This window comes from Bemisia tabaci, chromosome 2 (genome assembly GCF_918797505.1).
Source record: "Bemisia tabaci chromosome 2, PGI_BMITA_v3".
NCBI classification, from domain to species: domain Eukaryota; kingdom Metazoa; phylum Arthropoda; class Insecta; order Hemiptera; family Aleyrodidae; genus Bemisia; species Bemisia tabaci.
The window spans coordinates 55,872,968-55,897,846 of record NC_092794.1 but is presented as its reverse complement, the minus strand read 5'-3'; the positions used below and the strand labels follow the sequence as shown (position 1 = coordinate 55,897,846).

Here is a 24,879-nt window from a genome sequence, read left to right as displayed (position 1 = left end):
GGCAAAATAATGCAAGAACTCAGAGAGAATCCCAACAGTGCAATGCACTCACTCTATATTATCCATGACAAAGCTCTGTTTTACCGTTACAAACATGCACCAAAATTTATGTTATGTATACCAGCGTGCATTGAAACAGAAGTAATCTCCCTAACTCACTCCTTTCTTGGCCATCTTGGATCAGGCAAGGTACACAATTATCTCAAGGAACGTGTCATTTTTCCAAAAATGAAACAAAAAATCAGAAATTTTGTCAAAATCTGTCTCGACTGCCAACAAAGCAAGACCATGCAAATCGGCAGACACTCTGTACCAATGATTCCCGTCCTTGCATCAAGAAACTTGGAGCTGGTGTCTGTTGATTTGTACGGCCCGCTCCCAAAATCCTTTGGAAATTTTACCCATGTTATGGTATGCCTTGACATATTCTCCAAATATGTCAGACTGATCCCACTACGCAACGCAACTGCTGTTGTTGCCACGCGCCAGTTTATAACAAAATTTGTTGAAGTAGAAGGCACACCAGAGAAAGTTATAAGTGACCATGGCCCGTGCTTTCGCTCGCACTATTGGGATGCAAGACTCAAAGAACTCAACATCCAACCTGGCCACACCAGTGTCTACCATCCACAATCTAACCCAGTCGAGCGATATATGCGAACCTTAGGGGCATTTATCCGTATTTACTGCCATGAAAGTCACAGAAATTGGATCAAATATCTGAGCTTCTTTGAGTCTTGTTTCAACTCTAGTGTGAGCGGAAGCACAGGTTTCACGCCGATTGAGGTGATGAAAAATTTGTCCCCTCGAAATATCCTAGAACAATTTGTCCGATTTCCTCCATGTGAAAGCACCTTGACTCAAACCGAAAAATTTCTCATGGTTCAAGAAAATTTAACTAAGAGCGCGGAGAGGAGACAACGCGCCAAGGGCAAACCTGAAACCGATCATCCTTTCAAAGTTGGTAGTAAAGTTCTGGTAAAATCGCACCATCTGTCAAATGCCTTGTACGGTGAAGTCAAGAAATTCTTTAGACTCTATGAAGGCCCCTTTGTAATCTCGCGGTTGGTCGGAAACAAGGCTTTTGAGTTAACTGACCCGGTAACAAACGCCTGTAAAGGTGTGTACAATCTTGACCACCTCCGCCTTCTCTACGAATAAATCTCAATCGGCGTCCATCCTATAGTATGGTGTAAACGCATACTTTAAAAAACTGACAACCAGTCCTTTTTTTTACTTTTCCGTTGGGGAGGGGGTTGGTTAAATTTGTTAGCAATTTGTTACCCCTACCCAACGTGACTATTTTCTATGTGTTTAAGTGTTTTTCCTATTGCCTTAGTACCTAGATTTAGTTTTAGCTAGTTTCTCAGGACTCTTCAAATATTTCCGTTTAATTTGTCTTCAAAATTTCACTCTTTGCCAAACCTAAAAAAATCCCGCGATTACACAGCTGTGCACTCGATTTTCCCAAGAAGGTGTTGATTCCTCGTCCTTTATGTAATCTTTACAGGGTGATCACCATCAATTCATTGATATCGCAGGAATCCACAGTGTATCCGCATTTGGGAATGTGGAACACTGTGCATCGAACACTCCTTGTAATCTGCTTTGTTTTTTATTTTTTATGACCGAAAAAACAGTGCAACGTTCAGTTGTCACTGTCAGAGTAAGTTAGTAAACATTTTGGTAAAACAGACCAGCTTCCCGTCTGTATCTTTTTGTTTTATTTTTTTTCAATTTCGGAGTTAAGCACCTGTTTTCCTCATATATGCTGTAGGGACAGCAGCGAGGCTTGTGCAGCCTTGTGTCTGGCCAACACAAGTGTCAAATAACTCAGTCCCCACTCGCAAACCCAATTCGGGCCTTTTCCCTGGGAAACTTGAGTGCATGGCTGTACCTATTAACTACAACAGTGTGTAAACTACCCTTCTTTGAAATTTTCTGTATGTGACCCATTGCGCCAACGCACACTCCGTCCCATTAAAATTGTATTTTTTCTATGTCATTGAATACTTAGTCTATTTTGTCATTTAGTATTAGTATTTTTGATACCAGTCTTTATTACTGTTACCTCTCTTTGCCTTATCTGCCAAAGGCCAGATTTTAAATTTGTTCATGTACTTGTTTCTTTTTACTTGAATACAGGCCAAAAAACCGAAAAGATTATAGGTTTTCGCTGGTCACGTCCCGTCACTCGCTCGTCACAACTTTCCAAAGTTGCCAAATTTTTTTTTCTTGTCTTGTTTTGTCCAGCAACAAAGTAATTTTCCCTCTCGTTTCCTAGCGTTCCAGTCTGTCTGTCCTTTTCCGTTGGGGACACAACTGTTCCTGCCTCCAAGTTCCTTGGAAACATGAGCAGCCGTGGGGTTGTTGTAATAGGCCAGACAGCTTATTAAATCAAATTTACCGCCAGTCGGGTTCCGTCCACTCTCCGCTCACCAGAGCAGCGCCTCTAGTGGAGGGAGAGTGGACGACGCCTGATTGGCCGTACAGACAGTTAGCCGAAGACCGTTTCCCGATCTAAAGATCATGTAAGTTCTTCCCAGTTTTCACCCCTTTGGGGTGATTATTTAGCTCTTCTTTCTTTCTCGGATGTGACGGAGTGCGCGGGGGTGGCCGGCGGGCCACTTCGAAACCCTTAAACCCGTGACTTACTCTTTTCATATTTCCTTTTACCGTCCTCTCCGGTCGAGCCTCGGAGGCTCGATCCGGATGGCCTCCGAGGCCCGATCGGATTGTGATTCGTGCTGTTCTCTTTGTTGTATGGATCCCCGAGCCATTACACTAATATTAAATTAAACGGTTTATTTACGAAACAGCTCAATTGTCAAGAGACTGACATCGCACTCGTTCTCCTCCATATGAGTTGCATTTGGCTACTCTCGCTTGCGTTTACTACTCTCATCAGGTGACCTGTTCACAATTGGATCGCGTGTAGCAAAAAGAAACCAGCGCGATTACAGCGTTTTCAAAATTGTGCAACTTCTTCCTTACTTTTAAAAATAAGTCGATAAACAGGTATGTTACAAATTAAGGCCGCCATCTTTTTTCCGCCATCTTCTTGCCGACATCTTGAATTTTGATTTTGACTACAATTAATATCAAATTCAAAATGTACAGGTCAAAATACCAGGGTATACTGAGTTTCATGAAAATCCGGCGATAAACAAGTAGTTTCCAAATTATGGGCGCCATCTTTAATTTTTAAAAATTATGGCCACCACCTTCTTCCCGCCATCTTTGATTTCAATTCTGGTTAGAACCAACACCGAATTGAAATTCTCTAGGTCAAAATATAGGGTTTTACTAAGTTTCATGCAAATCAGTCGATAAACAGGTATCTAACAAATTACTGCCGCCATCTTCTTTTCCGCCATCTTGAATTTTGATTCAGACTGAAAGTAACGTCAAATTCGAATTTCCTAGGTCGATATACTGGGATACACCAAATTTCATGAAAATCTGCCGACAAATAGGTGTTTTGCAGTTTTTTTCTTAGAATCTTTAACTGCGATAGTCTAAACGGTGAACGAATCAGATAAGCCGCCCCCCCCCCCCCCCCCCCCCGGGTCCACCATCCCTCTAAGTGCTTCTCCCTTTACTATGTACCATGGCTATCAAATTAATAACAACATTTATTTCAAAAATAGTCGAATATTCGGGAAAAAGGTTCACACTGATCGAAATTCCAGCCAAAATTTACAAAAAGTAAAAAATGTCAAATTTGACACCATTCCATAAAGGCCCTATAAAGGTCTTTAACCTTCAGTTAAATTTTGATGTAATATGTGTTTTCAAAAGAAAATTTCATGCTCTTTCCAATGGTACCAACAGTTTTGAGAGAAAAAATTCTTTCATTGCTGTATCTTAAAAGTTACAAACCAAACTTGAAATTTCAAGAAAATTCTAGTCTTTTTTTTCGGTGTCTGACCTCGTAGCTCGGCACCAACAAGTCAAAATTAAAAAAACTAATATATATTCGTGAGCAGAATTTTATACTCTAAAAAAACGACAGGTATGATTTTTTTCACTGGATGCACTAGAATCACGCAAAATCGGGAAAACGGTGACGAAGTCAACAATCAATTTATCCGTTATTTCAGACGGCCGCCATTTTGTCATACGCAATTTTGACTGTGTTCCCGAGGGGGGCTAATGGTAAACTTTTTTTGGGGGGCTCTAGACATGTTTTGGAGCGCTTTAAAACACAAGAGAAGTTTGTGCTAATTTGTCCGAGGTTAGACCCTTTTTTTGGATAGATTGACTGGACTATAATGAAGAAAACTGGAAAGCGGGGAAATTCTTCAACATATTTTATTCGTTACAATACACTGTCATTTATATCTTTACAAATCCAATAAACAAGGGGGGCATCTACTCTGTACAGTCACGTGACGTTGATCTCTTCGTCCTCGTCGTCGTCGTCGCTGGGGAGGCTGGCGTCGCTGTGCGGGGGGCCCTCCTCGGCGGGGTCCTCGGGGCCCCGGGTCTTCTTGGCCGCGGCGGCGGAGTCCCCCTCGGAGGCCCCGAGGCCCCGCTTCACCCCCTCGCCCTCGGGCCCCGCCCCCGCCCCCTCGACGTCGAGGACCTCGCTGGCGGCGTCGCTCAGGTCCGGGTGCGGGTTGTTCTTCGTCGGCAGCGTCTGCTCCCGCGAGCCCCCGCTGGCCAGCAGCTCCCGCTCCTTCGAGTTCCGCCACTTCATCCGCCGGTTCTGGAACCATATCTTCACCTGCAACATCGTCCAAATCGGTTTCTTTTAGCAATCAGGTTATTACACTGAAAAAAAAAAATCTCGGCGTTTTTACGAAGGTCCGTTGGTACCTTTACCATCTTACTTTTTTTTACCAATTATTGGTAATTTTACCAAAACAGACTGGTAAGCTTACCTAAAAACCGGTATTTTTACTGTTTTTGTTTCAAATAAGAATACCACTTTTATTGGTAATCAATTCCCGGTAACTTTGCCATTTTATCTCGGTAATTTTACTGCAGTCGATGAAAAATATTGGCGTTTTTACCAAGGTCCAGTAAAATTACCGAGAAAGTTCAATAATTTTACCGAGAATCCTCGGTAAAATTACCAATTCCATAAATGGTAATTTTACCAAGAAAAAACTGGGATCAAATAGAACCCTGAATTCTTGGTAATTTTACCCTTTTCTTAGTAAATACACCGAGATTTTTTTTTCAGTGTTTAACTGAAAAAAAATCCGGCCGTGAAGGCCGTACTTACCGATTATATAAACATACCTTCCGCGTTCCGGGCTCAGAGGCCGAAAGTTTCGAGCGTAGCACCCAGAGCAGTCGAAGCTATACGGCCCCAGCATCCGGAACTTTTGTCCTCTGAGCTCGGGACGGACGATATGTCAATACTGCCGTGCTAAGGAAAAACGCCGTATGAACATTCGAGAGTTGCCAAATTTCCTTATATAATATGCTTATTTTTGAGGAAAATTGTAAATATTTTTCCATGAAAGGATTTTGGGTGAAATTGCGAACGAAATTATGTGAAAAATTGGAAGGAAAATATTCATAAGTTCATCAAGAAATTCGTGTTTTATCAAAGGAAATTCGGCAACGCCTGAAGGTTCATACGGCGTTCTTCCTCAGCACGGCAGTGTACAGCTCTTAAGTTTTTTCAGTGAAACAAAAGGTGGATTTACAACGCTGTAGGGAAAGTATTATAGCAAATGAATGTCAAATGCGGTATAGCTGAGGAAACGGATGTATAATATAATGAGAGCAACGGAGATGGATTTCGGCGAGTATTATTAGAAGAGATCGGGTTCTTAATAATAGAGTGCGTCAGATCATGGGGCTCGAACATGACATCGTACATTCGACGGCATGACCACAAATACACAAGTAGTCTAGTGCGGTCACTTTAACAGGAGACGACGAAAGGAATTCTGTTTAGCGGATGCCTGATTGGGTTCCCCTGGGAGAGGACGAGGTTACAAGGGGACGCCTATGGGGAAGGTGTCACAGAGCGCCGTGTTTTTAGAATGTTATGAAGTTTGAAATAAAAATATATGAACTCTGAACATCTCAACTCCTAACAAGGGCAGCCTTACGTGAGCGAAAAACTGCATTATTCAAAGCAGTAATAAGCAACAAAAAAGGTTAACTTATTAAAATTACTCTATTCTCCTCTTGGAGTAATCAATTGGACGTATTTCTGTCAAACGGAACTATGCGCCATTAGGGGGAGGAGGGTTGAGGGGGGCTTGGATTGGCTGCGGAACCGGGCGTCGGGCTCATTCCGTCCTATACTCGCAATGCTTTTCCATGGCTTTAAGTTCCGTTTGACAGAACGCGCTATCCGGCATTCTAAATCCCTCAAAAGAAACTCAAATTGGCGCTTAGTTCCGTTTGACAGGAATACGTCCAATTACTCCTTCTGTTTCGGGTGCTCGCTCCCTTTCCCCCCGAAAAAACTTGAAGTTACACATACGATGGGGTTGCGGAACTCTGCGAAATTTCCATGTCACCAATCTCCCCCGTAACCTGAATCCTTCCCTGCAGGTGACACTACCAATATTAGTACTATATTTTCAAAATGATTAGGCATCGAATCTAACAGCCTCTCCGATCCAATAACCATCAAACCGTCAAAGTGCTCACGGATTTTCGGTATAATTTATATGTAAAGTTGGCCTCACAGTCTGAGATTGTTATCGAGAAGAGCGACTTACGGAAACGAAGTAAACGCGAGGGCGGGCTACGGGAGTGCACGCGGGGGGGGGGGGGGGGGGGGGGGGGGTACGCTCTGCGCCCGAGCATTAGTCTTGCATGGCCGGCTCGCGTCGGCTACACCGAGATGAAGAGATTAATTTTCAATTGCGATTCAAAGTCGACGTAATAAATGAAATATGTGTTCCGTATAATTGAGCTAAAGGATACCCTCAAGAGCTCAAAGCTTATAAAAATGAGATTTGTCAAGAACATATGTTTCACGATTTAGCGGGTCAGCTCCAGATCCGCCCCTCCCCCTCGCTGCTCCCTTCGCTGCGAAGAAAAGGGGCGCAGCTTCACCACTTATTCATCAGCCCGAGCGCAACTTTATTGAACTCCCCGTCGCTCCTCGGGGAGCGTTTAGTTACTTGGACCTCCCCCACCCCCACCCCTCTCGGACCACCCCCGGGCCGGGCTGTTGCTTGTTTGGAGTAAGTTCGACTCCGGGAAGCGGCGAGGCGACTAATCTCCCCGGGCGCCATCCTGCGAATTAGTCCCGAGGAACGGGAACGGCAAAGCGCGCTAAATGAAAAATTTCGCCGTCGCTCAACCTGCACTCGTCACCAGACTCGGGATTTCGGGGAGCTTCTCCCGTCTGAGGCACGGATTCGGGACTGGAGTCGGTCGCTCCTTGAACTTGCTCTTTCTTGTGTTGAGGCTAGAAATGCAGAATTTTGGGTTTTACGAACATTTTTCAGCTTGCAAAGTTGGTACGGGAGACTCGGGTCTTGGGACTTTTGACAGACGTCAGATGAGAGCTTGAAGGCGCTTTAGAAATTTTGAGAGAAATTGTGCGTCGGAGAAAGAGAAGTAGGAGGAGAAGAAGACGAAGAAGAAGAAGAACAAGAACAAGAACAAGAACAAGAACAAGAACAAGAACAAGAGCAAGAAGAAGAAGAAGAATAAGAAGAACAAGAACAAGAAGAAGAACAAGAAGAAGAATAAGAAGAACAAGAAGAACAAGAACAAGAAGAACAAGAACAAGAAGAAGATCAAGAAAAACATGAACAAGAAGAACAAGGAAAAGAAGATGAAGAAGAAGAAGAAAAAGAAGAATAAAACAAGAACAAGAATGCTTAGGTCAGGTCAGTTGATTTGGACTTCCTCTTGTCGAACCTTGACGATTGCGAAAAACTGCCCATGGAAACGGTAAATTTGAAAATGCGTACTGAAAAAAAAACTTCGACCGTGGAAGCCGTGCTTACGGTATAGACATACTGTCCGCGTTCCGGGTTCAGAGGCCGAAAATTCCGGGCGTAGCATCCGGAGCAATCGAAGCTACGGCTCCAGTACGGAAATTTTGACCTATATATGAGCCCGGAACGGACGGTATATCTATGTAGCCCGTAACGGACGGTATGTTTATGTAGCATTGTAGCCCGAAACTATTTTTTTTTTTGCGAGGATTGGAGTACGTAAATTATTGCGCCTCAAGGAATGGATTTCAGGCATTATCCCTGAAGATTAGCAATTTATTGTCGTGCAATTTCACTTGTAAAAGGCCTACTAAGCTGTCTCAATCTCTAGCGCACAACAAATCTCTAGCGTCATTCTATTCGATTAATTTTTGAGAGGTCACGAAAAAACCGAAACACCACAAATGGTGGTGAAAACTGAGTCTCATCGGAGGGTGGAGCGAATTCAATAATCCCTGTCGAACACACCGGCTCGCTTTATTTCTCTTCGAGTGTGAGGACGAGGAGAGGCAGAGACGCAGTGAAAAGGGGCAGGAAAAAGGGAAAAGACCTGATAGGCCGACATATAACTCCCATGACAAACGCTCGTCTTTTGAAAGTCGCTCGAGCTTCCATCCCGGCACGAGAAGGTTTTATAGCTTTTGAAAAATACGGCATTGTTGAAAGAGGTTATAGCAGGCATGCAGGGTTATTTTGAAGTGTGAGACGCAACGACAAAACTGAGTGATTATTTGGAAAGTATGGAATAACCCTCTGCAGGCTGATTTTTTAGTTTGATTAACAAAGTGAGAGACAAAAAAGACACAGGGATTGAGGAGCGATTAAATTGGTTAAAACGGCTTGTTGTCGCGGAGCTAAACTCATCAATATCCCCTTCAATATCCAGAGTATGCAGTACAAGGGGTCGAAGGGCTGGAATAGTTGCCTACCCTACGCCTGCGTCGTTGATCTTTTCAAAGTCCTCTGCAACAGCGTGTTAACGTTGAATTCCTCTTACATACATAAATGTATTTACGTAATGATTCATCACGTATCATTATACTTTATAGAGAGAATTACAGAGAGACGGTTTGTTTTGCTTTTCAACTCAAAAAACTTGCGTTCGCGATAGATAAAGCGACTAGAGGGAAAATGAAACGACCTAAAATCAAGCGATGGCTAATATTATCGCTACATTGCCCATGACAACCAATTTTTATTGGAATTTTAGGATATTAGTCAGAAAAGCTGGAAATGAGAAATTTCGTAGCGATTTTACTACTCTTGGCCGATTAGTACTCATACGAAAAAAAATTATCGCAAAAAATCCGTTCCGTCAAATTACTCAGTTGACTTTTGAGGCAATCTCTATATTTTGAACCAATCGATATCGATACAATCTCACCCGTTTGATGTATCGAATACGCTCTAAAGACTGTTTCACGCTTGTTTAAATTGGCGAAGTCCAGCGTTGCCGGCTCGCACGAATATCCACTTTACAAGTGAAACCCAAACACTCGGAAGTTAGAAGAGAACAAGCGGCAGAGAAAATCTTCATAAATCAAGACCGAAAAGAGGATCCAGCTACGAGAGATGAGGGATCGGAAGGCGCGAGGCGCCGACGCAAGTTTGACGAGGAATACGAAATTTATTTCAATGTCGCTGAAAAAGTAAAAGATGGAACTAATTTAGTTTTATTTGTTTTGCAAAGTTGGGGTTGAGACGTCAAAAACAGCAGGCTGTCGATGACAGAGTGGATAATGAAAGGATGTATGTATATGTTTATTTTTTTGCTCTCTCTCTGTCTTCCTCGCTCCCCTGCCCTGTCCCTCGCTCTGTCTCTCTCGTCGCGCAATCTCCGTCCCTCCCCTCGCAGTCACCCCAGATTTGAGCTCCAGCAACAGCCGCAAAGCCGCACACGAGACGAATCAAAAGATGAACCAGGCCTCAATCCTGCCGTCCACGGCCAGGTTTGCACGGGTGAAATGAAAAATATGAAATATGAAAATTTCTGTGAAATATTTCATGAAATTTCACGAAATTGTGAAAAATATGAAACATATGAGACACATTTTCAGGGGCTGGGTACCTATGCAACACGCCATAAAAAACGCCAAATAGCAAAAATCAGTCGCCTTTCATTTAATTTTACATTTAATTTCGAAAAATATTTTTCATATTTTTCGTAAATTTCAAGATTTTATTTTTCATGAAAAATTGCAACCCTGTCCACGACAAAAACTCCACCAGCGGCGTGGCGTGCTGTGCGATATATCGATTGTTACGCCATTTAAACCTATGGAAAAGGATCGATAGATAGAGTGTTCGCAGCGAACACCTTAATAATCGATTCTTTACCATAGATTTAAATGGCAGAACAATCGATATATCGCAATTCGTGCCACGCCACTGAACTCCATTCGAATTGTTTTCCGTTTTTCCAGCACGTACTGATCTTTTAAGAAAATTAAAATCATTTTTAGCTCCTAATGGTGTGGCGGAGTTGTATTGAAAAAATGAAGGATGAATGTTTGTTAGGTTTGCTGTAAAAAAGCACAATGTCAGAAAAAAATTGAAAAGTGTTGAAAGGAGTTACGGCGTTTTTACTTTGGACGGCAGAATTCAGGAGTTGCACCGTTCGGAACTGACGTCCTTTTTATCAATGACCTCAAAACTTACTACTCAAGTCACATGTCGAATTTGCATACCTCTAAAATATCTATATGTTTGAAAAAAAAAAATCATTAAATAAAAAGTATTTCATTGCTCCAATGACTCATTGTTTTCTCCGTTTCTTTCGAAAAAATATATAAAAGTGTTTACTTTTATTTAGCCCTGCTTACAAGAATCATTTGTAAGACTGATGGAAACAAATTAAATAAAAAAAACGGGAAACATCCAGGCTTTAAAGGTTTTATCCAGGTTTTGTGTCAGATTTTTTAAAACGATTTTTGAGTATGTAAGCTAAAAAGAACTATTCACGGGCGAATGGAATTAAAAGGAAGTATGAGACCATAAATCCTACACGCATGGTTCATTTTAGCATAAATCCATCCATTAAGGGGAAAAGTAAAATCTATTACAGATACCTATATGATTTGAGATGTATAATTTTTATGAAATAATATTCTGCTCGTTAAAGCCTCTGTAAAATACTCAATTTTAATGCTTTAGTGTCCATCCGCTATTTACAATATTACGTCTGTGTGTTGTGTTTTTTCCTTTTCCTTTTCTCTCTCTTTTCTTCCTTTCTTTTTTTTTCTTCATATGAATGAAAAATAAAATAAGAGAAACGTAGAACACGAATAAACTAACACTAGAGGAACGAGTTTCTCAGTGCGTCACTTTCAAATTGTGAAGGCATTTACTACGATACTTCACCATTTAAAATTGCGGGACCTTCCTTAACTCGAGGACCTGCGGGTGCGGCATTAGAATAAGTATAGCCCACTGTGCTCCGCGCCCCTGATGGCACCTCTCTGCTCCACTCCGCATAACATTTCCCTCCCAAATGCCGCATCATTACATTCGCTAACCCTCGAATTCGTAACACTGATAATTAATTCCGTATTCGACATGAATGTATTATGACCCATCTCGTTTGCTCACCCTCGGCCGTGCGGGGAAGTTGTGTATCAAGCTCAAGCTCAAGCTCAGACATTTGATTCTTATTCACTGTTTTGGTCATGCCCTGCGGGGGATCTTCAATGAGACGGATCGAAGACATTGTGATATGTTATGCACATGACAGAGAACATACGCTCTGCGAAAAAATTGGATTTATCGAATGACAAGAAAACTTGGGGAATAATGTTCACGCACAAAGAAGCGCATTTCTTTTGTTTCATTCACTTTTTTAGTAAAGTTAGTTAGTTAGTTTTTTTTTTGTTTGTTTATTTGCCATCCAACAATGTTTTAACAGAATTAAAAATTACATCAAAAGAGAAAAAATAAATAAAAGTCACCAGAGAGAGAGGGAAAAAACAAATAAGAAAGGGTCTACAAAAGGTTAATTTATCATTATTGGGTGGCTGCCGGAAACGCCGTCAGGCATAGCATCAGCAGAAGTCAGTAAAGTTCCGTAAACCTATCTCTGTGTGGACAAGGCCTTCCATTCATAAGAAATGAACGAACAAATTATGAAAGAACAAACATAAATGTAGTTTAATGATTTTAACTTCCGCCGCCGCGCAGACTGCACTGTGTTTGGCACAATGCGTGAAGTATTCCGACAGTCTTGTAGGCGCTATGCGTTTCACGCCGACCGCTGCTGCACGCACTGTGTTTGACGCAATGCGTGAAGTATTCACGCAGTCTTGTAGGCGCTAAGCGTTTCACGCTGACCGCACTGTCTTTGGCGCAATGCGTGAAGTATTCATGCATTCTTGTAGGCGCTATCCGTTTCACGCTGACCGCAGTGATCGCACTGTGTTTGATGCAATGCGTGAAGTATTCGTGCAGTTTTGTAGGCGCTAATATGTATGTGTTACATGCCGACCGCCGCGCCGAGGGCTTCTCCTTTTCATCTCAAGTCCTCGTCATCATTTCTCTCTAAATCGCGCCGTTCCAAGCCAAATTGCGTGTTTGGTTTCTCTCTTAACTCGATTAATGAAAGGTGCTGTCTCTTATATCACTAAAAGACGAAAAAATTAGAAGTTACTGTACTCTCAGGAAATGAGAGATTTTGTCGCCTTTTCTCGTTTGTAATTTTTTTTTTCAAAATTCGATTTTTTAAAAAAAAAAAATTGCAAAATTTGCCGCCCCCCTGATTTGCCGCCATGGGCCGCGGCTCATGTGGCCATCCCCTTAATCCGGCCCCGCCTGGAAAAACACTTACATGCATAGGGAAACTAATGGCACATACTTTGTTTTTAAACCGGGCTAGAATTTATAGATCCAAATTGCAAAATGCAGTCCAACTATAAACCGTGAACAGCAAAATCTTGATTCCAGGGGGAGGCACAAGCTCATCCGGGGCGTCCTCGTTTGCACTGTTCAATTCATGCAGCTCTCGAAACTGAGGCGCGAACGGAGGGGCGCGGAGCAATAAAGCAGTAAACGAGTGACGAAAAAGGAAACGGAGGGAAGCGACAATAAGACGAATCCTCAAATCTCCTATCATCGTCGTTTGATCGTCGCTATAATAACTGGGTTTTATTGGATCAAACAGCAATCCCCCCCCCCGCCCACCCCGCAGCACGAGCGTCTGGTGGGTGGTGGCAAGGTGAAGGCGGCGGAAGAACCCACCCTCCACCCACCGTAGAGGGGGGTGAAGGGAGGGGAGCAGTTCCATTTTGTTGAACGACGCGAGCCTGTCCGTGACACGGAAAACAGAGAAAGCGTGACTAATTTCTGCCGCACCGTCTCTGTTTTCAATTGCCGGGGGGACGACGCTTCGAGGGTGCGCAGCGTCGGGGGGCGGGCACCTCCTCCCTTAACCCCCCCCCCCCGCCCCGCAACGAACCTCCCTCCCGGCTCTCCTGCGGGATAATAGGATCGCGGCTTCTTTGGCTGGCACATACCTATGTTTACTAAATAAATAAAGCGGGATTGCTCCCGCTGTTAGCCCGAATAATTGTTCGCTGTTTAAGTGTTTAATTAAGTCAACCGTTTTATGGTGACGCCGCGGCCTGTCCGGATTACCCTTTCGCCACGCACCTCGCCGGTCCTTGTGACGTCACGGGGAAGTTTAATCATGCCTCTACGTTCTTGTCGGTGACGGTGACGCTCGCCTTCCGGCGCTCTTCGCACGTTCGGATTTGGAGAACCTCCACAACTAGAGTCCCTTTATACTGAGAGTCAAGACAACACCCCCTCATGGAGTCACAAACGAGAATAAAGATTACAGAAATTGAACGTTTTTCGTAATCTTTGATTGGCCCATTCTCAAATTCCTTTCTCCGTTCCTTCTCTCATTCCGTTTGTTCCTTGCCGAACCCGTAATTCCCTGGCCCATTCCAGATTATAATCTTTGCAATCGATGAAAATGTAATCTTTATTCCCGTTTGTGACACTGAGGAGGCCTAGAAATACGGGAACCAATCAGAAATGGTTTCACGTTGTCTTGACTCTCAGTATAAAGGGACTCTATCCACAACTACCGTGCTAAGGTAAAACGCCATATGAGCCTTCAGGCGTTGCCAAATTTCCTCCGACAAATCGCCATTTCACAGGAAAATTTGAGAATATTTTTCTTCCGATTCCTCAGATAATTTTGTGTGTAATTTGATCTACAAAGTCTGAAAATTCCAAGGGAACAAATTCACAACTTTCCTAAAAATACACACTTCATCGGAGGAAATTTGGCAACTCTCAAATGACGTTCTTCCTTAGCATGGCAGGGCGCCGACACCTACTGCGGGATCTATTTTGGATTGGCTGGCCCGTTTGAGGCTGCATGAGGCTATTAAAGGTCTGGAAATGACGGACCTTATAAGCATTAGTAGGATAAGGGACAAAAAATTTCACGTGTGACTATTCACTTGTAGCTTTCTGAGATGTATAATTATGAATATAGGGAGGTGAAGCTAATATCGGCTTAAAATAATTAGGGTTTTTTAAGAGGAGCCTTTCTGCGTAGCGGGAAAATTTAGATTCAATTGTGTGTATACAGGGTCGGACTAGCTCGCATCTGAGGGTGTAGACCCTTGGCTGGTTAAAGGGGCGTAATGTGATATTTCCTGATGGGGCATCCCCTCCGTGGAGAGGGGTTCAGAAAATTTTGGCAAAGCAGCACAAGTTTACGCTATTTTCAGGTTCAAAGTTTATTAATCGTACAGAGTAAAAATTGTAAAATTGAATGTATTGAAGTGACCGACAGACTTCTGAAATTAAAGAAAACAAAAAAAATTAAAGCCACTAGACGCATCCAAGCACCATTATTTCCATAAGAACCGTGTCAGTGCTGCGATTTACACGAGCTTAAGACGTGGGTCGAAAAAGCCATCCTAAAAAAGAATCAGGCAAGAACCTGAAAAAGAAGAAAGAACGAGTATCAACACAGCCGACGACAAGAAAGACGTATTTTGGCCTCTTTTTTCACTTTTCTCCCGAATCTGAGTGACACCTCATTGGCAGCACATAACAGGGCATTGAGAACTCACGCTTCGCGTCATCGCGCCTTCAATTTTTCAGATGCAGCACGGACGTCCATCAAGTACGAATAGTTGTATCTCTGCGCCGTCGTTAACGCGCATCCTTTCCCTCGCTTTATTTCCATATTGTGTTTGTTTTATTCGTAATGGTGCTTCAAGCACTACTTGAGTAACACAGCCAAAGATAGGAGAGATGTGAATGGGGGGAGAGAATAATGTGGATGGGCACAACTGCCAGGAGCTAGGAACTAACTGGACCGCATTAAAGTCACATCAGCTATCGCCAAATTTAATTTGGTCATTTCATTTAATATTTTACATGAAAACGGTTCTACGGATGTTTATGTAAATTTCACCAAAGTTTCTGCATCGTAGTAAATTCCTTAAAATTTTCGAAGGAATCTGCACAAACGTTCTCTTGAAAAAAAAAAAAAAAAAAACAAAAAAAACAAATTGCCCAGTTAAATTTGGCAATAGCTGATGTGACTTGGTTCTTTTCTGCCGAACGCGGCCCATTTAATACCGGTATGGACTGACGTTAATGCGAAGAAAAAAGGAGAAGCTCTTGATAAGCAAAAGGAACAGAAGTATTATAATCAGACTCCTGCGAGAGGTTAGACCGCAACCCGCAACACGAATAATCTGGATGCTTGTTTCAGAGCGTAATCACCTACCGAGGAGTGAGAGTAGTGCACTCTAATTACAGTAGACACCGGGGGCGGGGCCATTGCCGGACAGCCAACCGCACCTCGTAAACCATCCTCCCATTGTTCACGCCAGATTAAATTAATTAATTTTTCCTTTTTTACCGTTCTCTCCGTTTCCTCGCCAATTAATTATTCATTCATTCTCTCGCCTCCCCGAGGAGCTAGCAAAAAACTTCGAATTTCAATCGAGCGATTTCGCGGAACAGCCACGATTCTCGCAAGTTGGTGACATTGTTTTCCCTCCATTCAATTCAAGTATAAAATATCGGTTTTCAGAAACGAGGTATCGATTATATTACACAAAAAACAACTTAATCGGCTTGAAACGTTTTTTCAGAAACAACTTAAAATGGGACTGAGGCTGCAAAAAGTAAAATAAAGAAATAAAATAAAAAGAAATTGGGCCGTTTTGCGGTGATTACGCTCGCATTTTCAACCGTTGAATTTTCGAAAATTTCCTTCGATAAAATGTTTATTTTTTAGGGAAGTTATGAATATTTTTCCTTTATATTTTCAGAATCTTTAGGTAAAATTGCGAACTAAATTATCTGAAAAATTGGGAGGAAAATATTCATAAATTTACTAGGGAATTCGCGTTTTATCAAAGGAAATTTGGCAACGCCTGAAGGCTCATACGGCGTTTTTCCCTTAGCACGGCCGTTTTCGACTCAGGTTGTTAACATTGCTCACTAAGAATGTCCACTAGTGGTGGAGGCTGAAAATTTAGACTTACCTGAGAGTCTTTGAGGCCGAGTTTTTCGGCCAACTTTTTCCGATCGGGTTTGGATATGTACTTCTGGATCTGGAACCTCTTTTCCAGGCCTTTCCTTTGAAGATCGGAGAAAACGGCCCGGCGCATCATTTGCCTCCTGGGCTTGCCTCTGCTATGCTGCGCCCACGGAAAGGTCCCGGGCAAGGGAAACACTGTCCCAACGCCGGGGTTTGATCCCACTGAAAAAGTTCAAAAGATTTCACCATTTCATTAAAAAAGAAATGTTTAGTAAAATTGAATCAGCACGTGTGAAAACCGCGAATGTCCATTTATCCAGTTTTATGTTTTTTTGAGTTCATAATAGGTACTTTTGCGTGCAACCACGAAAGTGGCATTAAAACTCGTCTTCGGGTTTCTTTAATCCCAAAACGAGTCCTTCCATCACTTTTTTGGTTGTATCAACTCTTTAAACGTATTATGAACTCAAAAAAACTAAAGATTGGAAAAATGGACATAAGCGATTTTTACACGTTCCTAAATTATTTTAATTATAACTGGATAGCTTAAGAGGTGCGTCAGTAATTGTTGATTGGGTGATTTTGACATTAGGAACTCTGAATTCAATTCATAGATGAAATATAAAGGGCATTCTTGATACGAAAAATTTGAAGATTCTCAATTCGCCTTCAATTTTTGAAGTAGGCCAGAGTACATCCTTCATGAGGCTGTAGTTATCTATTCTAGGATTTCGGTCCTCCGGTATCTTTCAGCATAGTTTCACGATAAATTACGTTCGACTTAAACCTGAAAATTTTTATGCTACCTCTGTTTTTCTATTCAATGATGATAATCGTAGCGATTTTTTTTGCGATAAGCGGACACGAAATCGCAAAATTTCTGTTCCAAAGTGTCTTGTGGAGCATTATGTCCTTTAAGTTACACTCTTTTATCTGTGAGTTACATTCAACGTTAATCCTGGTGTCAGATATGTTTCGAGAACAAAGAAAAACACTTAAGGTGCATTCGAAATTTGCCAAATTTTTTCTAATAAAATATTTATTCACAAGAATATTTCTTTAAATTTTACCTGATACGAGATTAATATGCAAAGAAATTTCTACACAAATTCTGAACAAAAATAATACCGAGTTTTACAAAAATACCAATTGTCTTTCAAGTCTTAGGGTTCATACGCCATTTGTCCCAACGTGGCAGAGAAGTTCATTGTCATTGTATCAGCGAATGACTGTACTTCCAAAGCTTGCATATATAAGTAAACATTTTCAGTTATTTCTCCCTAATTTGAATCCAAAATAAAAAATCTATTCAAAATGAGGCGATCTACCTCGATAGAAATCAATGACTTTATTTCGTGCGTTCGGGTGTACGCGGCGAATCAGTGTTGCCAATTTACGAAAATCGTAAGAACATGAAGGGAAAAGAAAAGACTAACCCGAGTGCGGGAGATGCTAATAACGGCGACCAATCCATTTTCATGCGTTAAAAACATGTTCCAAGGGCACAATAATAATTTTCTCCCTTTGGCGGCGCAATGGATTTTTATTGCCGCAATCAGATCAGGGGCAGAAAGAGCGTGACGTATGAAGATACGCGGCTGTCGCGTCGCTCACTGGTGAAAAAAAGAACGTTTACTCGGCACATTTCAAATTGAAGCTTCCGGATTGTATAGTGGCTCCATTGTTAATTGATCCTGGAATGAATTCCTCGGAATTTGGGAACACTGGGCTCCGTTCATTTAAATATATGTAGGACAATCGATATTTATCGAGGCAGAATCGATTATTCCTGATATTCATTAATGAAATAATCAAATGAGCTGAGATAGTCATAATATTATAGAAAAGGAACTCGTTTCCTTTCTTTTCGTGTTTTTTTTTTTTTTTTTTTTTTTTTTTTTTTTTTTTTTTTTTTTTTTTTAGAACGAAAGCTTTCCCTGAATGAGAAACCGGAAACCTAAATATATAAAAATGAACTCTTAGTAGGAAGAGATATTTCAAAATGATCCAGGCCAAGCAAAATGGTACAACTGGCTCACAGACTTACCGAATCGATTAAGTCGAATGACACGGACTTGGAGAGAAGTATCATAAAACGTAGAAATAACTCCTTTACAAACATATACTATACATTGTGAGTCATATATTTTTGCCAAAACGTGAAGACTCATTTACCTTACGAGAGTGCCAACCATATTCTTCAATTACTAGATGTTGCTGCGTGAGACCTTTGCTTTATCGAATCAAATCAGTTAATTTGGAGAAAAATCCACCTTTCGGCAATAAACGCTTCTCGAAGAGAGATGAAATTCGGCTCAACCGCAAGAGTAGTCGAAAAATGCTTTAAGGAACTTTTTTGGGAGGTGGTTACCTCCATAATATTACAACTGCTTACGAACACCGTTTAAGATATGGTTTCATCGAAACCTTAATCGACTAAAACCACAAATCAGCGCTGATAAAGTTTGTAGCGGGAAATATGGATAGCTCGTCACGGTTCTACCTGAGTTATACTCGTACGCTGCCTTGCTGAGGAAAAAAGCCTTATGAAAATTCGAGATTGGCCAAATTTCCCCCGGTAAAATGTTTATTTTTGAGTTATCCGATAAATCCGAACAATTAGTCCGATTAATTTTCAAGAACTTTAGGTAAAATTGCAAACAAAATTATCTGAAAAATTGACAGAATTATATTTATAAATTTTCCCAAATCTTCGTGATTTATCAAAGGAAATTTATCAACACCTAAAAGTTCATACGGCTTCCTTCCTTAGCACGGCAGTACAGCGCAACGAATTTCATTTTTGCCGTGTTTCACTTATGCCGAGATTTTTCCACAGGATTTCCGTCATGGCTTCACTTCTAACCTCCTGTAAGTCGTGAAGCGGTGCTGGGTAGGTAGGAGGAAAAGAGGGTCCTAAATCAAAAGTGCAGCATTACTTAATCAGAGCCCGATTACAAGACTAGTGCCTGCGTTTGACATTCCCTCCGCCACCACCAACCCTCCATGCGCGCCGCACGCGTATATGAACTCCCATCCCCGCTATTGCAATTTCACGCGTTGTAATTTTGCCCCTCATGATATGATATTGGGAAAATACAGCGTTCGCTGAGGTGTGGCAACACTGGCGTCGCATACGAGTCTGCCGCATTTCGCCCTCGCCAAAAGTTCTTGCGGGCGAAAAGAGGTTACCACGCATCTTGGCACATACAGGGAGGATCGTTTAAGCTTACTAATTAATTAATCAGACATCAGTGATAATGTTATTGTTATTGCCCTGTGAGATCTCTGCTTAGAATTTGACATTTAAAAGGTCTTCTGACATGAATTCAAAGGATATGGAAGTGTCCTGGGAGATGTCTGCTTCGAAGTTGACGTTTCGAAGGTCTACTGACATAAACCCAGCGGAAATGGACAGTGCCAAAATAAGTTACAACAAAAAAAGGGTCGTTCGAGGTTATTTTTTGGTACTTTTTGTATCTGGGTACTTTATAGAGTGTTTTGATAGTTGGTAATTTTATAAATATGGACCAAAACCTGATGATCTGAAACCTGTGGATGACTTGGATTGCGCATTTTGCAAAAAGGAACCAAGAGCATTGCGATGATGCTAAGATTGTGCAATTCCTTTTGTCTTGGAAGAAAAACTCTGATCATCTAAATATTTTCTATTCTACACGCTAAAATCTGTAAATTTAAGACAAGAATTACCATATAAATTTCATATTTTTGCACGATTACAGTGGTTTTATTGCAAAGGGTGAAGTTGCAAAATCTTAGCAACATGGCATTGCTCCTGGTTCCTTTTTGGAAAATACAGTCCACTAGGGTGGCCGTTAAAAATAGCTTTTTCGAATTTTTAATGGGAGAACCCTGCAAAAGTTTCCTTTTAGTGTGTAAAGAAAGACCAAAAAAAGAAAATCGAAAAAAAAAAATTTTTAACCGTGCCGCACGGCCGTTGTATGTGGTACGCTTGCAAGTTCGATTTCCGCAAATCGCGCTTTTTGGCGTTTTGAAGCGTCTCCGAAGGCATGATGGAATTCATCTAGACATCTGAAATTATGGTGATTAACTCAACTTTTTGCGTACTTTCACGTGGTGTTAACAGAAATTTTTTAAAATTTTTCAAAGTACGATATTTTTGCTCTCAAAGTAGGGCGAAAAGACGATATGCGGAAATTGAAATTCGCACATCGCGGTATATCACGTTTTGGCGCATTGCTTACGCACGATAATTTTCATGCAGAGATCTGATAATATGGTTAGTGACTCAACTTTTTTTGTACTTTCACGTGGTGTTAACGGAATATTTATAGAATTTTTCAAAGTACGATTTTTTTACCTCCAAAGTAGGGCAAAAACACGATATCTGGAAAATAATTTTGTCAAGTCATGTCTTGGCTTCATTAAGTTTCATCATCAGTCCGGGCAACTTGGGAATTGCTTTTTGAAACACTTTATATATTTTGCCATAAACTTTGAGCTGAAATTTGAGTCCATTGTAAAAGCTGCAGGTTGCAACGCGTTTGCAGGTGGTCCACAACTAGCTGTGATCTCGCGTGCATAGAACACGTTAAAATATGCTTGAAATCGGATGAAGTGTCTGAGCTGCATTCATATTTTCACATACTTTACTTGTTAGTTGTATGACGACCATCTGTTTAGAGGGTGTATGTTTAATGTCGTGTGAAATTTAGCCCCCCCCCCCCCCCCCCCCCCCAATGTAAGGACTCATTTTTGTTTTACTCCGAAATGCCCACCACTCGGAAAGACACCTCACATAGTATGTTTTAAACACTTTTAATGTCGTCTACATACCACCCGCAATTTTTTTTGCGTAAATTTCAACTAAAAGGCTTACTCATTGAGGAACAACAAACTGCAAAATTCGTAGTTTGGCCGTTTTTGAGAAAATGCGATTTTTCGCTATTTTGACCGGAATTTCGGGTCAAGGCGCTGAAAAAGTCAAGTTAGGCTGTTTTTGAGGATTGTAAATGCATATCCTATACATTAATAGTCAATCAAGTGTCAGTAGATACGTGCATATTGCCCAAAATTTGTATCCTTAAATTCATGACTTTCGGGTTTTTAGGGGGTTTGTCAAGGAGAAATCCGAAAAAAAGAGAGTTAACTCGGAACAAATTGTTTAACAAAATTTTCCTCTGTAAACGTCGTCAGTAGGTCCTCTTGAACAACATACCAAAAGTTTACCACGGTTCCTTCCCGGAACATCCCCCCCAAATTGCCTAAATTTCAAAATGGCGGCCATAATAAGGCCTCTGGGATTTCGATTTTCTTAAAATCCGCTTACAGTGTCATGTGTGGTGTTAATTCCTATGTAATTTTGGTCGCAGATTTCAGATATGAAGTCAAAAAAGTCCCCCGGTCAAAAGGGGTACCCCAAATCCAAGATGGCAGCCACTTTTGAAAGACGAGGGTGAATTTTTAAAAAGCCGAGATATGAATTAACATAATTATTTTCCAGATATCGTGTTTTTGCCCTACTTTGGAGGTAAAAAAATCGTACTTTGAAAAATTCTATAAATATTCCGTTAACACCACGTGAAAGTACAAAAAAAGTTGAGTCACTAACCATATTATCAGATCTCTGCATGAAAATTATCGTGCGTAAGCAATGCGCCAAAACGTGATATACCGCGATGTGCGAATTTCAATTTCCGCATATCGTCTTTTCGCCCTACTTTGAGAGCAAAAATATCGTACTTTGAAAAATTTTAAAAAATTTCTGTTAACACCACGTGAAAGTACGCAAAAAGTTGAGTTAATCACCATAATTTCAGATGTCTAGATGAATTCCATCATGCCTTCGGAGACGCTTCAAAACGCCAAAAAGCGCGATTTGCGGAAATCGAACTTGCAAGCGTACCACATACAACGGCCGTGCGGCACGGTTAAAAATTTTTTTTTTTCGATTTTCTTTTTTTGGTCTTTCTTTACACACTAAAAGGAAACTTTTGCAGGGTTCTCCCATTAAAAATTCGAAAAAGCTATTTTTAACGGCCACCCTAACAGTCCACTTGATTGTCTGGGTCGGGAGTGCGTAAGGAGCTTTTTATGCAGAAAACTTAATTGAGAAATACTTCGAAATAACTCCAAAAGTAAGGCTGAGGTGAAAATCGCGAATCAAAACTTCGAAAGACAGAACCTTTCCCAATATATTCGAAACGTACACTTGGAACACATTTTTTTTCTTTTTTAAAAAAAATTATAAAATAAGAACTACGTCCGGCTCATAAAACCATTTTACCCACTAATTACTATTTTTTTTATTTTTTTTAAAGCTGGATCGTTTTGTTTTATTCGATTTAATCTTTTTGTTCCTATCTTTATTTTGAAGTGGAATAAGTTAATAAGAGAGAAGTATGCCGTACTTACCGGTTATAAAAGGTTGTCTACACGTGAACAAAGTATGATGGAGGGCGGGTCTGTAAGTTGCCGCCGGCCTTGCAATTGGCTTGGCAACATTATTTCCAAACCCGAACAACGATGTCCTTCCTGCCTCTTGAAATATCGAAGCTGTGAAAGAAAAAGAAGAAAAATTAATTTAGAAAAATTTATCGAACAAATCATTATCTAGATTGGTTCATGTTTATTACTATATACACATTCAACAGCCATTATACTGATGTGCTAAGGAAGGACGTCGTAAGAGCCCTCAAACGTTTCCAAATTTCTTATACTAAAATAAGAATTTTCGAAAAACATGTCAATATTTCTCAGAGAATACGATTTGCAATGTAAACCGTATGCGAAAATTTTAAAGAGAAATATTTATAACTTTTCATGAAACTTATTTCCTTACTTTTTGACAACATGCAAAGTTCATACAGCGTTTTTCAGCACGGCGGCATTAAGACACGGAGAAAGATTGGAGGCCGGCTTTTTAAGTGAGGACTCGGTTTTAGGTAGATACAACTATTACAACTCGTACGCGGTCGTGGCAGTATTCCTCGCATTTGAAGGCGCTTAAATTGCATCGAAAATTCAAGAACTAGTGGTGCATTCCTTGTGGGGATCGATGATTCGATGTGTTTCTATTGGGATCAATAAAAGCGCTTTTGTTATTTTTTCGATTCTATTCAATTTATGTTTCGATTGGAAGGAAATTCAAAGAAAATTCAATACAAACTCTGTTTGCTAGTTTGAAGAAATAAAACAGGAGCGGAAACTCATTGCGTCGCAATATGAGATACACATTTTTCGACTTCAGCACTGAAAAAAAAACATGGGATATATGGATAAACCGTCCGTTCCGAGATCAGTGGCCGAAAGTTCCGGGTGCTGAAGCCGTACCTTTAATTGCTGCCGGTGCTACGCTCGGAACGTTCGGTCTCTGAGCCCGGAACGCGAATGGTATAGCTATATAGCCCTTAAGTATAAGGCTTCCACGGCCGGAGTTTTTTTTTTCAGTGAGCCATCGGCAGGTTGTTTTCACAAGTCCTAGAAATAGTGGCTCCTAATTTCATATTGCGTAGTCCAAATGCAAGCTTATTGTTTAATGTTCGATTCATGATGATTCATGATTCAATGATTGATTCGTTTTTTAGTTATTTCGAGGGATCATCTGGGCCGGATGATCATACACAGTTTTACGGAGAACGTTGCAGAAGAAAACCGTCCGCTCTGACATTCCCGATTCGTTCCCTCGAAACTTATTTTTTGGGCTTACCGTTCCCTTCGGGTACACGACAGGGGTAGCCGGTCGCTGGAAACGACGCTGACCCCCCCCCCTCCCCCCCCCCTCCCCCACCCCCTACCCGAGTGGTCAGCGACCCGAAACAAGGAGGAAAGACCCGACGAAGCCGGGCGTCATAAATACGAAAGTGCGTGTCAGAGTGCGGATGACGCGGAGTGCGCCTAAATCTTCCCGACGGCCGCGAAAGGGGGGTGCAGGGGCGGAGAGATGGGAGGGGCGGGGAGGGGAGGGGTGGAAGGGCGGAAATTAGACGCGAGCGCGGGAAACACAGGGCGCTCGAGGCCCGGAGACCAGGTCATCTGACACGTCGACCGCGGCGGAGAGAGCCGAGTTCAATTAAATTAGGAAGTGTTAAAGTGACTAAAAGCTATTTGTTAAAGCGAATTCTGTTTATGACACCAGTTTCACACCTCAGCGCGCCGCAGCCCGCAGCTCGCCTCGCTTTTTATCCGCACTGATGCCCTCGATCCCGATTTCGACCCTCCCCCGCCCCCGCCCGCGCCCCCGCCCTCGCGCGCCGCTCCTGCTCGCGGAGCCCCAGGGATCCGGCCCTGGCGTTTCATCTTCGTCCTCGTCTCGGCTCCCTTTGACTGAGCTCTCTGCGACTTGCAAGACTCGACGCTTCTTTAGCCCGCTCTCGGGATGGAGGAAATACAATGGACCACAGAATTAGTTACGATTTGAAATGGGGAGCGGGAGCCTATATCTCTCGCTGGTTTGAG

General features: G+C 41.7%; 1 protein-coding gene across 2 annotated transcripts in view; it reads right to left on the bottom strand.

Annotated features, from left to right (window-relative positions):
• Window positions 1-4,298: 4,298 nt before the first annotated feature.
• Dbx (homeobox protein Dbx) overlaps window positions 4,299-24,879 on the bottom strand; it is a 36,276-nt gene continuing 15,695 nt past the window's right edge. For both annotated transcript variants that reach the window (XM_072295884.1, XM_072295885.1), the window contains exons 4-6: window positions 22,837-22,977; window positions 16,445-16,662; window positions 4,299-4,729 (exon numbers count right to left, since the gene is read on the bottom strand). In XM_072295884.1, the coding sequence (XP_072151985.1) occupies window positions 4,388-4,729; window positions 16,445-16,662; window positions 22,837-22,977 (701 nt within the window). In that variant the 3' untranslated portion in view covers window positions 4,299-4,387. The remainder of the gene's footprint in view (window positions 4,730-16,444; window positions 16,663-22,836; window positions 22,978-24,879) is intronic.